General features: G+C 49.0%; 1 protein-coding gene across 2 annotated transcripts in view; it reads right to left on the reverse strand.

Moving 5' to 3' along the window:
* Positions 1-14059, reverse strand: part of Wwc1 (WW and C2 domain containing 1) — a 148389-nt gene extending 134330 nt beyond the window's left edge. For both annotated transcript variants that reach the window (XM_040748456.1, XM_040748455.1), the window contains exon 1: positions 13931-14059. In XM_040748456.1, the coding sequence (XP_040604390.1) occupies positions 13931-14049 (119 nt within the window). In that variant the 5' untranslated portion in view covers positions 14050-14059. The remainder of the gene's footprint in view (positions 1-13930) is intronic.
* Between the last annotated feature and the right edge of the window lie 1276 nt (positions 14060-15335).

A 15335-nucleotide genomic window follows, 5' to 3' on the forward strand; every position in this document is an offset into this window, starting at 1 on the left:
GGGGAGTCATTGTACTGACCCACATAGGCTAGAAGCAGAGGACCAGTGTGGAGAATTTGGTAACTCCGTCTACTGAGAACTGGCCCCGCGAGGGTGGGGGACACAGCAAAATTAAAAATTAAAAAACAAAGACCCCAACTTATCCTAAATAAGATGGTTTTCTGAATACTGAAACTGCTCCAAAAATCTGAAAATTTTGAGCATCAACATAACACGCAAATGGAAAGTTCCACCCCATAGATCCATTATCACATGAGCAAAGTCACTGAAAATGCATAAAACATATCTTCAGCCTGTGCATATACTGTGTCCATGAAGCACCAGTGAATTTTGTGTTTTGACTTGGCCCCCACCCCCAAGATGTTGTACAATGTGAGGGAAATATACCCAAGCTGGAAGAAATTGGAAATACCTCTAGTTCTCTGAGTGCAAGCGTTTACATTTCATATGGAATCTTTAATCTGGAGAGAGAGAGAGAGAGAGAGAGAGAGAGAGAGAGAGAGAGAGAGAGAGAGAGAGAGAGAGAGAGAGAGAGAGAGAGAGAGAGAGAGAGAGAGAGAGAGAGAGAGAGAGAGAGAGAGAGAGAGAGAGAGAGAGAGAGAGAGAGAGAGAGAGAGAGAGAGAGAGAGAGAGAGAGAGAATGCACAGAAGGCAAGCAGACATGAGAAACAGTAAATCAAGGTACAGGAGGCATGGGAGTTTTTCACAGTAGTTTTACAACTTGGCTGTCTTTCTGAAATTGTTCCTAACATAAGATATTGAGGTATGCATGAGAAAACTGGGGGGTTTTGTGTGACTTTTATTTTTCTGGTACTAGGGACAAAATCTGGGTCTCCTGAATGTCTAGCAAGTGCTCTACCACTGAGCTATAAACCTAGCCCAGAAAGGGCTATTTATCTGCTTATGTGTTTTGTGGGTATGTATGTGTATGTTTGTGGGGGGGGAGGAGTGAAGGTGTGTGTGTGTGTGTGTGTGTGTGTGTGTGTGTGTGTGTGTGTTGTAGGCCAGAGGTCCATGCTGGGCATCTTCCTTAATCACTTTCCACCTCCTATTTTGAGACAGAGTCTCTCAGTAGGCCTGGATCTCTCTGGTTCAACTATACCAGCAAACTCTAGGGACCCTCCTATCTCTATTACTCACACCCGCCTTTTATGTTGGGTACTGAAGCTCAGACTAACCTACACAGCAAGTACGTCAGCAAACTGAACCATCTCCCCAGTCCCAAAGAGCTTTTAAAAGACTGTCCATGGTCTGCAATCCTGTCTCTGTGATGTGTTAGGTACCTTACCATCTCCTCATTATACCCAACAGTCAACAAACACAATGCCCCTGTGAAGGTCCTATCACTGTCCCTGTGCTCCCCGGATACCAAGTTTCATGGCATAGCCCAGGCTGGCCTCAAACTTGCGATCCTCCTGACTACGCCTCCCAAGAGCTGGGATTATAGGTGTGTGCCACCACCCTTGGCTTAGGATTTTTAGTTTCAGTACCCAAAAGTGTGCAAGCGAAAGGTAAGCCACGCATGGCCAGACCCACTTCCTGCTCAGCAAACCCAAGTCCGAGATGACCCACTTGACTTCTAGTGAATTCATAGCAAACATCCTGAAGGATGTTCCAGTGGCTGAGCAAAAATGTTCTAGGCCAAGTCCATTGACCACCCATGCCCCCAAAGCACAACAAGACTTGGTTCTTGCCAAGCAAGGGTGATTGGAGTCAAATTACCTGATGGAGATCCATCCTGCAAAACAGGGTCGCTAGGAAGGAAGAAGTCTGCACCTGGATAGGGCCTTTGGCCAAGGAAACTATTACCAGGAAGGATGCTAACAAACCAGGTGGACTTAGAAGAGCTCCCCAACCCCACATACTGACAGACACCGCTGCTAAACCAGTAGAGCAAGCAGAAAGCCCTAAGTGACTTCAAGTAGCTATCTTGAAGGAATCACAGGAAGCTGTGAAGGGAACTGTGGTTGAAATGACCAGACTCACTATTGCTCTCCTTAACAATAGCCTAGCCTGACCTCCAGAATGGTGAAGGACATGAGGGCACTGAGGTGGCTCACATGACAATGTTGCCACTTACTAGCTCTGCAACCACAGGCAAGTTTTCAATCCCGGTACCCCAGTTTCCCCATCAGCAGGACAGAGACGGCAATAGTTCTTGACTCAGCACTATTACCTGAATGGAGATGAATGACACAGTCAAAGCACACAGCCCAGGGATTGACACAATGTAGAGTCTTAATAAACACTAGATAGCATCAGTACTGATCCACAAGCTGTGATGCAGGGCCAGTGAACACCAGTACCCACTCTCCAAGAGGCTGGTGGATGCAGGTGCATGGGTAGAAGCCAGAGCCATTCCTGCTGGTGGAAAGGAAGCCAAGCCTCACTCCCAGACTGACAACACTAAACAGCTTAGACCAATTTATTTCAAATGCAATGGGAGTGGAAGATTTTCCCATCCAGGCAAAAGGAGCCTTTGATATTCCACACATCAGGAAAACAATACCAAGATAGGTATAGAAGAGGGAAAATTACCGGACATTCCCTACATACCATTTCTCCACTTCTGGCAATTATTTTTTAACACTTCCTGAATCACCTCGATTTTTCCAAGTAAAACTGTATCATGGTTAAGTTTTGAGGTGATGTTCCTTTATGTGGTACTTTCATGCAATCTCATTCAAATTTGACCGGAAAGCAGATATTTAACTATAGCTGTGATCCTCTAATCTAGGGGCACCCCGGAATCAACTGGGTATTTTCTATTCTATTTTTCCTTTTGAGGCGGGATCTTACCGTTCACTGAAGGCTTAACTGGAACTCACCCAGAGAGTGGTCTCAAATTCTCCGCACCCCTCCCACCCCACTCCCACCCCATCTCCCTTTCTCTACTTCCTGAGTCAACTTTTCTCATCCTGTGTGTTGTGACCCCCATCAGAAAACAGATATTTACATTACAATTAATAGCAGTAGTAAAACTTACAATTATGAAGTAGCAATGAAAATAATTTTATGGTTGAGGGTCACCACAACATGAGGGACTGTGTTAAAGGATCACAGCATTAAGAAGCTTAAGAGTCACTGTCCTAAGTGCTGAGGTTACAAGTGTGCACCACCACACCCTTTTCTCAATGAGAATTTTTCTAGAAATCCCAATCGGGCTGTACCCTGAGCCAACTAAGCCATAATTTCAAGGAGTGGGCTGTGTGTGCAGATTTTGAATATTTCCACCAGTGATGGGTGGTTCTAACATTTAGCATTAGTTGGGAACTACTGTTCTTTTCCTACTGTTCCCCAGCTCCAACAACATCCCCTCATTCTCTGTGATGCCAAGAAAGCAAAGGTCCTTGATTCCCTGTTGGGGGAGTTACAGAGATCCAGTCCAAGAAGAGCAACAGACGTGCTCCTACGAGGATGGATCAGAAACAGAACATACCGGGCGGTGGTGGTGCACACCTTTATCCCCAGCACTTGGGAGGCAGATGCAGGCTGATCTCTGTGAGTTCGAAGCTAGCCTGGTCAACAGAACTACTTGTAGGACAGCCAAGGATACCAAAGAAGTCCTCTTTCGAAAGGGGTTCGGGGAGAGGCAGATGGAGAGCCAGCGAGCGAGCGAGAGAGCAAGTGAGAGAGAGAACCCAATACTCTTGGTCCTGAAGCATGCACCTCCTGGCTCAAATACTCCTGCTACTCACCAGTCACTGAACTATCCACCAACTAGAACTGAGAAGACCCAGGTGACCATGCTCTTAGGATGTAGCTCATACGGTGCTATGGGGCCAAGGCAAGGAAGGTGGTGGAAGGCTTTGCAATGCACCTGAGAGCTAGAGCAAAATGCAGAGATGTCAAGTGACTGTGGGGTGTCTAGAGAAGGGCACAGACAATGCAGGGGCGTGATATTAAAATGTTCATAAGTTGATGAAGATCAATTCAACTGGCCACACAGAAGTGCTCCAAAGACCGTGCAGTACTGGCCGGTGCAGTGAAGGCAAGGTCTCCTAAAGGACTGTGGTGAGGACTCCTTAGCAGGAGGCATCCTAGCAGGAGGCATTGGCCTTTTCCCAACATGATACCTCCTGCACTTTCTAGAGTGAAAGTGATGGGTGTAAAGCTCTGAATTCCTCAGGGCACAGCTTAGCAGGGGAGGCAGTCATGGACAGACACATCCTATATATCCTAGCAAAAAAAAGGTTATAGCGCCAGGCTTCTAGAACCTCCTCAGATTGCATGCTTTATTCTAACATGTATAAGAAAGCCCCACAGGTCTAGGTATCTAGGTGTCATAGTGCAGGCCTACAATCTCAGTTCTCCATAGGTGGACACAGGAGGATCAGACTCAGACTTAGCCTGAGCTATATAATTTCAAAGTAAGGACATGATTTGGTTATCGAAACCAGAGCAAGAATGTTCCAAATAACCACAGAAGTGTGATAAAACTACTTCCTTAGGCCCACTTGTGTAGCGAGGAGCACTGCATGACTCTACCTACACGCATTTCACAGAGGTACACACGCTTAGCTTACTGCCATGATTGGATGAGTCAAGACATCAGTTCTCAAGGTGTAGGGTACAGAGCCACAACTTGACCAGGAGGCCTGTTAGACACAAACATTTCCAAGCCAGAACCAGACTCCACCTCCAAGGCTTTTTAGTACCCTCTAGGGCCTTCTGATAGCTTCTAAAGGTTGGCAATCAGTGCTCTCGAAGGTAAACCTCACGAGGGCAACATTTGTAGTCATACTCAATGCTGAATCATCAGTGTGGAATGCAGGCTGGCATAGTCCAGGCACACCATCCAATAAATATTTGTTGAATGACTGGATGTGTCCAGATGAGACAGGGGAGAAAGGAAATGGGCTCAAAGGGCCTGGCACCTCTACTCATATTTTCATAGTTCCAAGACTGCTATGTCTCTCACCAGTTTGTAGTAAGGTCTGTAAATTGGAGACTTTGTATTGCATCACTTACTTTCCCAGCACTCAAACCAGCTCTCAGTAACACCTTATGGCAGGCACAAAGGTCTCTAGTTTCCAAACCCAGACTCATACCACCAGCATGGCGTGTCTATCTCCCTCGTGTGGGTAAAGGAATGCAAGAAAATCAAGTCCCAGGTCATAATGCAACTATTTGTTTAACCATTGGCTAGTCTTCCTCAACGAAGCGTCCACCCCACTGCTGAGGGACTTTGCTCTGATCCCCGGGCACTGCAAGCACTCCATAAATACCTGTGGAGTGAATGGTTGACACCTGGCTGGGTGGGACTGATAAATGCCAGGGCCCTGCTGCCCCTCCGGCACTCCCAAACCCCCAGATTCTCCAGCAGCTAAAAGGAAAGATATGGAGGGAAGTGACCCGCTAACAAAGCAGTTACACGAGAATGTGCCTCGGTAAAGTCTTCTTAGCTCTGCCATGACAGCCACAATTCATTGCTCCTGATTCACACACGCACAGTCCTGGTGCCAGCTCACCCGCAAGTCACTCCACTCAAGAAATTCCAAAGAAGGGCTTGCCTCTGATAAGACCCAGGAGGAAAAGTTTATTGATTTATTTATATAATGAGTGCTGCCAAGAAGGTTGGCAGGCACTATTGTCAGCATGGCTCAGGTGAGCTATGGCCATCAAGAGCCTTTAGCTGGAAAGGGAGAAACAGTGGGGTTAGCTCCTCTACTGACTCATAGGTGGATAAGTTAGTCTAAGCAATAGTGGCTAGACTTATAATGTCTGATACTAGGTATGCAGTGTGCTGTGATTTTACACATTGGTATCATCTCATCGCCAAATAAACTTTTGGGGTAGGCATGGCCAATTTTACATCTCCCTTTTTACAGTTGAGGAGGAGGAATTGGTTCAGTGTCACTTGCGAGAGGTAAGAGTGCCAGACTAGACTTACTGCTCTCCAGTGCTCTTCATGGAATAATGGAATGGATCATACTTATGGTAAGCTACAACCATGCATTCATTTTTCTCTACAGTGACAAAGTATAGGCACCATATGCTATGTCTATTTCTTTTGCTGTAGTTACTAAGTCCCCTTCTCTTTGGTTCCTCTTTTTCTCAGAACCCAAAGGGAGAGTCTGCAGAGGCGGAAGGAGTAAGACTTTGAAATTTTAACCCCTTTGCACCTGCATGACCTTGAAATTGTCACTTGACATCTTTCTACCTCAGTTTTCCTACTTGAACTATGGTGCACAACAGGGCCTGGCGCAGGACAGATGCTGGGTAGACATCATTAAAAACAATCATTTCTCTTGAACAACACTCTGATTCCATGCCAGTTATGGCTCTCAGTACTGCTTCCTGACACAGAGGCAAGCCACACACTTGCAAGCAATTCCTGGAGTACACAGTGAAATGCCAAGGAGTCTGATACAACCACCGTAGAGGCAGAGGCAGGGTGGGTAGGCCGCCCCAGGCATCTCACCGCAGCGGACACCTGATGCCTGTATCTTGATATTTTATCCTTCCGAGTCAGCTGCCAGTCGGTGAATCCTAGGGATACCCCAGTAATGGCCTAAGAACAGGAGAAGCCAAGGTGTTGGGGTGGGGGTGGGGAGACTGCCACCAAACCAGGGAGGGACAACAGCAGGCAGCCGACTGGGGAAAATCAACAGCTGCGGCGGGCCTGGTGTCCCTGCTGCCAGCAAGTGATGAATGGAAGACTAAGAAAAAGAAAAAGCCAACAAAGGTGTCCCTGATCTTGATGCAGCTTCATTTTCCCCCTCCCTGGCTGACCATTGAGTGAGAATTTAAGCCTCCATCCCTTTTCTTTGGCAGACATTTGAAACTGAAAGATCCCGTTTCTTCCCAACTGGGAGATGACATGGGTAGAAGCATCTAGGCGGCATGGGGGTGGGGGCGGGGTGGGGGTGGGGGAGGAGGAGAAGGATGACACGTGACCCCACACACTTGTCCTTTTTGTTCTGTACTGCTCATTCTCTCCATCCATCTACTCTTCTCAGACCAGCATTTTTAATAGAATGTTCTCCTTGCCCAAGCACAGCAAATGCCTATCCCACCCTCCCATTCCACTGCATTATTTTGGTAAGAGGTTTTCTGCCCAGGAGCTAGTGGCTTAAATGGCTTGTATGCAGAGGTTAATTAATAAAATCTTGGTTCTTCTCTCCCACTACCACATTCTGAAACAAGGATTCGAGCCTGGGAGAGGCACAGCACGGTCTTCTCATGAAGATTCAGCTCCAGTCCAGCTTTTGGTCCTATCCAGGTAGAAGTGCTCCCTCACCCAAGAGCCCTTTGCCTGTGACAGAAATGCTACTGAAGCCACTTTAAGTGAAGTTGATTCCACTTATCTGGGCCCCTTGCTGAGAGAGTGGAGTAGGGAGAGCTGAGAAACTGCCACATGTCATCAGAGAGCTCCTGGCACTCTATGTGGACAGCCACAGGCCACTGGGTTAGCATTCCCTAAAAAATGCCATCAAAATCCTGAACCTGGATTGTCCCTGAAGCAAGATGCTGGCCACCTCCTACTCTGACACAGTCAAGGCTGTCTCTCCTTACCTGCACCTGCATTTGACATGCCAGCCTTCCTGGTAACTAAGGAAACTTGATTCTCTCTCTTCAAAAGGGCAGTGTTTCTCTCACAGCTACCTGGGACCCTAGGGGATTGGAAAACCAGGTCAGTTTGGCTAAGCCCTCTCCTAGAAGGGGGAGGGATGGGGACAGAGAAGCACTGTCTCCTCCTCTGTCACTCATTCCCTGGATGGCAGGAGATATGCCCAAGCGACTTGGAAAGGACCCTGGCCTCACCGTGCAAGTTTGTGTCTTTCAGAGGCTCTTCCTCTTTCTGTGGTCTCTCATCCCCATCGCTTCTGTGCCCAGCAGGTACAATAGATTCTAGTCTCCTAAGCTGCCAAGGGGCACCACTGGCTTCTCTTATCAAGAGACTTTAGCAGCATCTTCCCCTGAGATCAACATCAGATTTGTTCATCCTGAGAGTATGCAGTAACTAAAAGCTGATTTGTCCAAAGGGTTCCTTGTGGGCCTGACCTGGGTGGACAAGCTAGAGCAGGCTATGGCTCACAGATGGGGGTGTCGATTGAGAGGTCCACCTTGCTGGGGATTAATTATGAGTTAACCTTTCTAAGTTTCCCCATGTGAAGACACGAAGGGTAGTACTATTGACTTCATACTGTAGAAAGGATTAAATGAGATCCTACTACAAATGCTAAACCCAGAGCAGCTCAAAGTGATAAATCAACACGTGGTATCACTTATTATTGCTTTAGACATTTGTGGGCTTCCAAACTTCTCATTTCTTCTTGTTTATCTCAAGGAGTGTTTTGTAATACGATTATTTCTTGAAATTGACGCATGATGTTCCTTTGCACAGAGGATGTTCATGGAATATGTAAGGATGTCATAAGATTACATAGGTCAGGCTAGCCTCAAACTCATTATTCTTTTGCCTTAGCTCCCTGAGTGCTGGGACTGCAGGGATACTCCATCATGTCTGGCTAAATTCAAGCCTGGATACTGGTAGAAAAGCTCTCAAGTAGCCTGCATAGAGGCATTAGTGTTGCAAGTGTATATGTAATTGGATATTAGGAATGTAAGCATGGAACACACAGCTTTAGGCAAATTCCCCAGCAGGCCTGTGACACTCCGCCAAAGCAAGCATGTCCCAATGTAAACTTGGAGAGTGACAACAGTCAGATAGTGTCCCTAAATCCTTTTTAACCAGTAAAAATAGTAATTCTCATGAGATCGTATTTTCACTGTCACACATATTGCAAATTCCTGTGACACAACATACTTGACACAAATAACGCTTGGCTTGTCTAGCACAGACAAAAATGATAATGAGGGACCTGCTCACCAAATCACCACAGGTTAGGTGAGCCCGGAGCTGGTATTTAGGGGAAAGTTTTCATAAGAGAAAGAAGAGAGATAACCTTTACTCAGGGCTGAAATCGATTGTTGTGTGACCTTGGATAAGTCACTTGTCTGAGTTTCATCAGTGAAATGAGAAGCCTGGATTACATCATCAGAAAGGCCCATGCCAACTGCATAGCTGGGTGCAGGCTCAACCTCTGGTTGACTCAGGTGTTTCACAGGTACTTCCTAGTAAAAGCTGAAGAGCTGATGTTCTCCGGTGTCTCTTGCATGCCAGGCTGCACGCTGGCTGGCCAGCCTAACTGCTTCTGCTCATTCGAAGTGCATAGCCTCCTTTGATGCTTTATGCGTAACTCTTCTCACAAAAACAAACAGATAAAAAAGAAGCAGGCAAAACCAAGGTGCAGAGAGGATATGCAAACTTGCCAAGGTTACTAGAGGGCAAGTGGCAGGACCAAGATGCCAGGATCCAAAGGCTCACCCCTCTTTCCTTTACTCACATTTGCCCCCTGGCTGACCGTGGCCACAGCAGAATGCTCACAGGTAGGTGAAACCATTCTTGGCTCAATTCCCGCCACGGTGGAGCAGAGGTCCTGAGTCAGTAACTCAGTGGGCTGAAGCTGGAGGCTGAATGGTGCAGTCGTTAGAGACGTGGGCTCTACCCCAATACCGCTAAATAAAATAGACACATGCATAAAACAGAAAATGATATGGCTAGACTCAGCCTGTCTAACATTCACATTTACAGAAGTTGGGTGACTCCACCTGGGGTTTGCTTAGTAAGCCAGAGGCCTGAGGTTCAATCCCCAGTGCTGTTAAAATTAGTAAGTAAAGCCAGGCAGTGGTGATGCACACCTCTAATCCCAGCACTTGGGAGGCAGAAGCAGGTGGAGCTCTGTGAGTTTGGGGCCAGCCTGGTCTATAGAGTGAGGACAGCCAAGGCTACACAGAAAAACAAACAACAAAAAAATCCAAAAAATGAGTAAGTAAATAAAGTTGTGTGGTTTTCACTGCATTTTGTCTCAGATAATTCAAGTCCCAGGGCTGATGGGAGGATTTCCAGAACTCACGACCTCCTGAATACAGTGATGGCTTCACCACTATCTGTTCTCCACCAAACAGAGGGCTGAGACAGGGCAACAAGAAGCAGTTTGCAAGCTTGTCTATGGCAGGAGTTATGAACCTGGAGTTCACTGGGCCCAGAATTATGTGCAGAAAACCTTGTTTGCACTTGGGAGAGTCTTACTGTTCTTTCAGACTACGGGGCCTAGAATGTGAAAGCCTTTAAAATGTAGAGGGCTGGAGAGATGGCTCAGAGGTTAAGAGCACTGACTGCTCTTCCAGAGGTCCTGAGTTCAATTCCCAGCAACCACATGGTGGCTGACAACCATCTGTAATGAGATCTGGTGCCTTCTCCTGGCTTGCAGACATACAGAGGCAGGATATTGTATTCATAATAAATAGATAAAAAAAATGCTAGAGCCTCAAGCTCCTACAACAAAACTTCTGAACAGGTTGACTACAGCTGACAGGTTTGGTGGTGGGAGAGATTACCCGAGTCCTGAGTTACATGGGTCTCCAGGACTTGTTGTTCGAACCCAGAAAATGCTCAGAGTTCTCAAGGCGTTCTTGCAAGATTTCAACACAAAGCCGGGAGCACGAAGCTCCTCCGTAGAGCCAGTGCCCATGAGGCACTCTTCCTCAGTGAACAACTGGCACATTTGTTTTTATATACCACGAAGCTGAACACATGTGGGAGGCTGGTCCTTTGCCGGCAGCTTCCAGAAGCACCTATGTTCAGCTGCAAAAGGCACCCAGCTCTAAGGGGGTGTTCAGGGATGACCTGCAGCATCACCTGCTTCTCTAGGGACCTACCGCCCCTCCCTGATTGGCCTTGACTTGGGTAAGACCTCGGTGCTGCCGCAGCCTTTGGCCCAGTGGGCAGGGTCCAAGCTGCCCACTGGACCCTCTCCCGTTGTTGGGACAACCGTCCTCAGGAATTCCAGCCTCCCAGTCTTCTCTGGGTGAAAAGGGGAGAGAGCTGGCAAAGCTGGCAGCTTGGCTGCTCCTCCACCCCCCTGGTGAAAGGGGGAACTGAAAAACTGGATTCTCTACCCCCAGCAGCTCCACGGACAGCACACAAAACAGCTTAGTCCCAGAGGGTGGAATGTGCCAAGACATTCTTTAGGGTTGGTAACCGGAGACACTATTTTGTCCTTGGTGGCTGAGAAATCCCTTTTCCAACTGAAGGACCATTTGACTGACTTCTTTGCAATTCAGGGGAATGGGTGGGCATGGCCGTGTTGTGCGCCCAGATACACACACTCTGAAGGAGTGGGACTTCCTTAAATGTGGTTTCTCGTTTGTTTGTTTCCCACCATTAACTAGTTGCAGAGGTGTAACTAACTACTCTGGGAGAATCTGCCCCCACACTCTAACCCCCACAAAAACAGTTCAGCTCTTTTCAGTGTTGCTAAATTGTTTCCCCACCCGCGTTATGCTCCTAGACAATCCCTATCATAGCTCTTTCTCATTCAGAATCAGCTAGGGTAAGGAGAGACAGGAAGGCTGAAATCATAGCTCTGGGACCCCCATGGAGAACACTTAGCCAACCTCTTCCATCACCCAGGAAGCACTCAAACCTCACAGAGGTTAGGCAATGAGCCCATGCCCACAAAGGCAGGGTTAGAAGGCAGAACCCCTAACCAGGTATACAAGAGATTTCAAAGACAGAGAAGCAAACATCTTTTGCATAGCTCCATCCCCAAACTCAAAGCTGGCCACAAAGTGATCCCCAGCCCTGACCTCAAGCTCAGGGGCTGTGGAGAAACCCAAAGCAAGTGGGATAAACAGGGGAGGGGGATGAATATACAAAAATAAAAACTTCGAGCAGCTCCGTCAAGCACCCAGGGACTTAACAGTGTAGGACACATGAGCTTGAAGTTGTCTGTTCTAAAGAGAAGGCAAGGGGAAGAGAGCTGCCAAGTTCACCAACACAGTTCTAGATGCCCTGCGGTACCCTGACCGGAGGAGAGGCATGGGGAAGAATGGAGGACAAGATTAGAGGTTACAGAGTCAGAGCAAATTAACAACTAAGTGGAAAAAGCAAAACAGTGGAGCAAATCACATCCCTAGGTTTCTGATTTCTTCTGGTGTTTAAAAACGGGGAAATGGCAGAAGCGCGAATTTTTCATCTCATTCCTCTGGAGGCAGGGGCAGGCAGGGGGCCTTTGAGTTCCAGCCCAGCCAAGGCTACATGGCAAGATATTATCAAAACAACAACAACAACAAAAAACAACAACAAGCCGGGTGGTGGTGGTGCACGCCTTTAATCCCAGCACTCGGGAGGCAGAGGCAGGCAGATCTCTGTGAGTTCAAGGCCGGGCTGGACCGATAGCCTCCGAAACAATACAGAGAAACCCTGTCTCATAAAAACCAAAAAAAAAAAAAACAACAACAACAACAACAACAAAAGAAAAAACCAAACAAACAAATAAAAGCTGGGCAGTGGTTGCTCACACCTTTAATCTCAACACTCTGGAGGCAGGGGCAGGCAGATCTCTGTGAGTAAGAGGTAAGGCCAGGTGGTCTACAGAGTTTCAGGATAGCCAGAACTGACACGGAGAAACTCTGTCTCAAAAAAAATCACAAAATATATAAATAATAAGTAAATAATGGGAGTTGGGAGCTGGTGAAATGGCTCAGAGGTACAGGCATTTGCCTTTGATCACTGGAGTGGCGGGTGGAGGAGCAAACCAACTCTTATGAGGTGTCCACTGACAACATGCGCACATACACACCATTATTAGGCACTGAAAGAAAGAGGTGTTAAGGGGGGAGCATGGGGAGGAATTGGGCTTGCATTTTCCATATCCTTTCCAACTTTTTGTTTTGAAACAGGGTCTCAGTATGTAGCCCTGATTGGCCTGTCTTTTTGGGCTCTCATTATTACTCCTTCCCTTCCAATCGAACTATTAATCAGACACAAAGGGAAACTGAGGCCAAAAGACTAAAGCAGCCTGCCTAACATTCTGTGGCATTAAATTTTTCCCTTCCAAATTACATGAAGAAGACTGGTGCTGAGCAAACAGTAGGAACTCATGACGATGAATGAATGAATGAATGAATGAATGAATGAATGAATGTACTCAAGAGAAATTGAACTCATTGCTTTCTGCTTTTATTTCTCGTTAATCTTGATATACAGCCCATCCTGGACTTCTCAGATCCCCTCATCTGAACCCCGTAAGATTCAGGGTTCTAGGTTGCTTCACTGGCATCTAACCCCAAGGTCACAGACCAGGTGAAAATTCAACATTCCTGGGACACTCTACCTGCTTCAGTAAAAACTACCCCCAGCGAGGTGCCCGCCAAGGTCAGGACTGGCTGAGGAGTCTTGGTCCCAGAAGGGAGAAAGGGAGGAGAGGAGGCTACCGGCAGGGTTTTGGCAGAGGCCTCTCACCTCCATCTGCATCCTAGCACCTTCCAGCTTGCTGTGAGATTCCTGGAGAACCAGTCTCCCTCTCTTGCCCTCCCCCCGCTCCCAGCTTCCCCTCCCACCTCCGGCTTCCCCAGACTTGCTCCAAAGCTTTTCTCGGCAGCCAACGAAGCACCTGTCAAAAAGCTGCTTTCTTTTTGCCAAACAGAACGTCCTTCCTCCAGGAGTCTCCCAGCGACCCTTGAGCTCCCTACCACCCCTCAATGCCAGAAGCGCCCCTTCTCAGCCAGCGGAGTCCCCAGGGAAGATTCGCTTCACCTGGCTGGGTCTTTGCCTTCATCTTGGCCAGACCCCTCTTTCTGAGGGGTGGGGGACTCCGCTAGAGCTTAAGGTCAAAACTCTGGGCAGGTGCCACTGGGGCCTAAGTCCTCCACCTGGGGTTGGCTGCGGGCGGCCCGCTTGGCGTCCGCCCTTCTCTGCAGCGTTTAGGGTAGGAGTGCAGCCCAAGAAGGGGTGAGGGTGTGGAGGGGGGGCAAACTAAGACCTTCTAAGAGGCACGCAGAGAGTTTCCCTGCACACCAAGGGCAGGTGCGGCCCAGGCGCGGTGCCGGGTCGGGATCGGAGCTCCCCGGGTCCTACCTGTCCCGCGGGTCGATCCAGCTGGTGGTGCGGTTCCTGTGGTCTATGTAGTAGACCTTGCCGTCGAAGTCGCGCGCCTCCTCCCAGCCCTCCGGCAGGGGCAACTCCGGCCGGGGCATCTTCCCGAGCGCGGCCCGCGCTCCCCCATGCAGCTCGCGGCCGCCGCGGGGCTCAGCGGCTCGGGCCGGCCGCTTCGGGTCCAGGCGGCGGCCGAGGTAGCATGATCGGGGGGTGGCGCCCGCGAATCGGGGGCCCTAACGGGGGCCGGTCGGAGTGGCGCCGCTGTCCATGCGGCCCTGCGGCCCCAGCCCCGCGCCGCCCGCCTCTCACGCTGCCATGTGCGCCCGCCGCGGCGCCCAGCCGGCCTGAGTGTGTGGCCAGCCGGCCGGGAGAGCGGCCCGAGCAGCCGCCTGTCGCCTGCCTCCGCCGCCGTGCACCGCGCTCCACGCCGCCGCCTCCCGCAGCCGCTGCCGGCGCCCCGCCGCGCGCCCCGAGACTTCTGCCTCCGCCAGGTGTGGCTCCGGTGGTGCAGGTAACTGCGCTGCCCCGGAAACAGGAGGCGGAGCGCCAGGCTCCGGGGTTCCCGGGTCTCCTCCCCGCGCCCAGCGCCGCGAGGGCGGGTCCTAGAGCCCGAGACGCGCCCCCTCGTGGGACAGTCCCAATCGCCGACCACCCCAGCGCAGCCCCAGGAGGCTAGCTTCTCTCCACGACTAGTGTGTCCAGGCTCTTGGCACAGGTGGTCCCAAATCTTGACACACCCTGTGTTCTGTGATAGAGAATCAGGAGTCAGGCAAGAAGTGGTTAAGTGAAAACATTCTTGCAAATCGGGGAACATAAGTTTTCCAGGATCTCTCGTCCCTTCCCCCAGCACTCACACCATCTGTCTCCCTCCTATTCAATTCTCCCCACGTTGTTTCAACCCTCCCCTCCGTAATTTGCAAATGTAACTGACTTTCCTTAGGGTCCCTAAAATTAGGAATGCCATAGATCTGCTTCCCTAAGAGGGTTTCCAGAGGATGGCAGGGAAGGAGAAGCGGGGACATATCTCGTTAGTCATAGTGAAGTGCACCTGTCTCTCAGCTCCTCAAGAAGCTGAGGCAGGAGGATTGTTTGACTCCAAAAACTCCATGCTGAGTCAAAATAGCAAACACAAAGAAAAAAATAGGAAACAAAATAACAAAATAACAAACCCTATAGCAAGAATAAATAAATGCCTTGAGAAACCAAAAGTACTAAATTAAATACAAAAAGAAGATGGAGTTATCCAGCCAAGGATCCTCCGGCTTTGCCCTTCTCTGTTCCTTCTTAGGTCTGGTGTTTCCCTAGTGTGAATTTAACTATGTGTGAGGCAGGAAGTGTGAAGTCCAGTGCCTGGGTATCGCCTTGTCAGAGTCCCTTGATTTGG

Source organism: Mesocricetus auratus, unplaced genomic scaffold (genome assembly GCF_017639785.1).
Source record: "Mesocricetus auratus isolate SY011 unplaced genomic scaffold, BCM_Maur_2.0 Super-Scaffold_100007, whole genome shotgun sequence".
Taxonomy (NCBI): domain Eukaryota; kingdom Metazoa; phylum Chordata; class Mammalia; order Rodentia; family Cricetidae; genus Mesocricetus; species Mesocricetus auratus.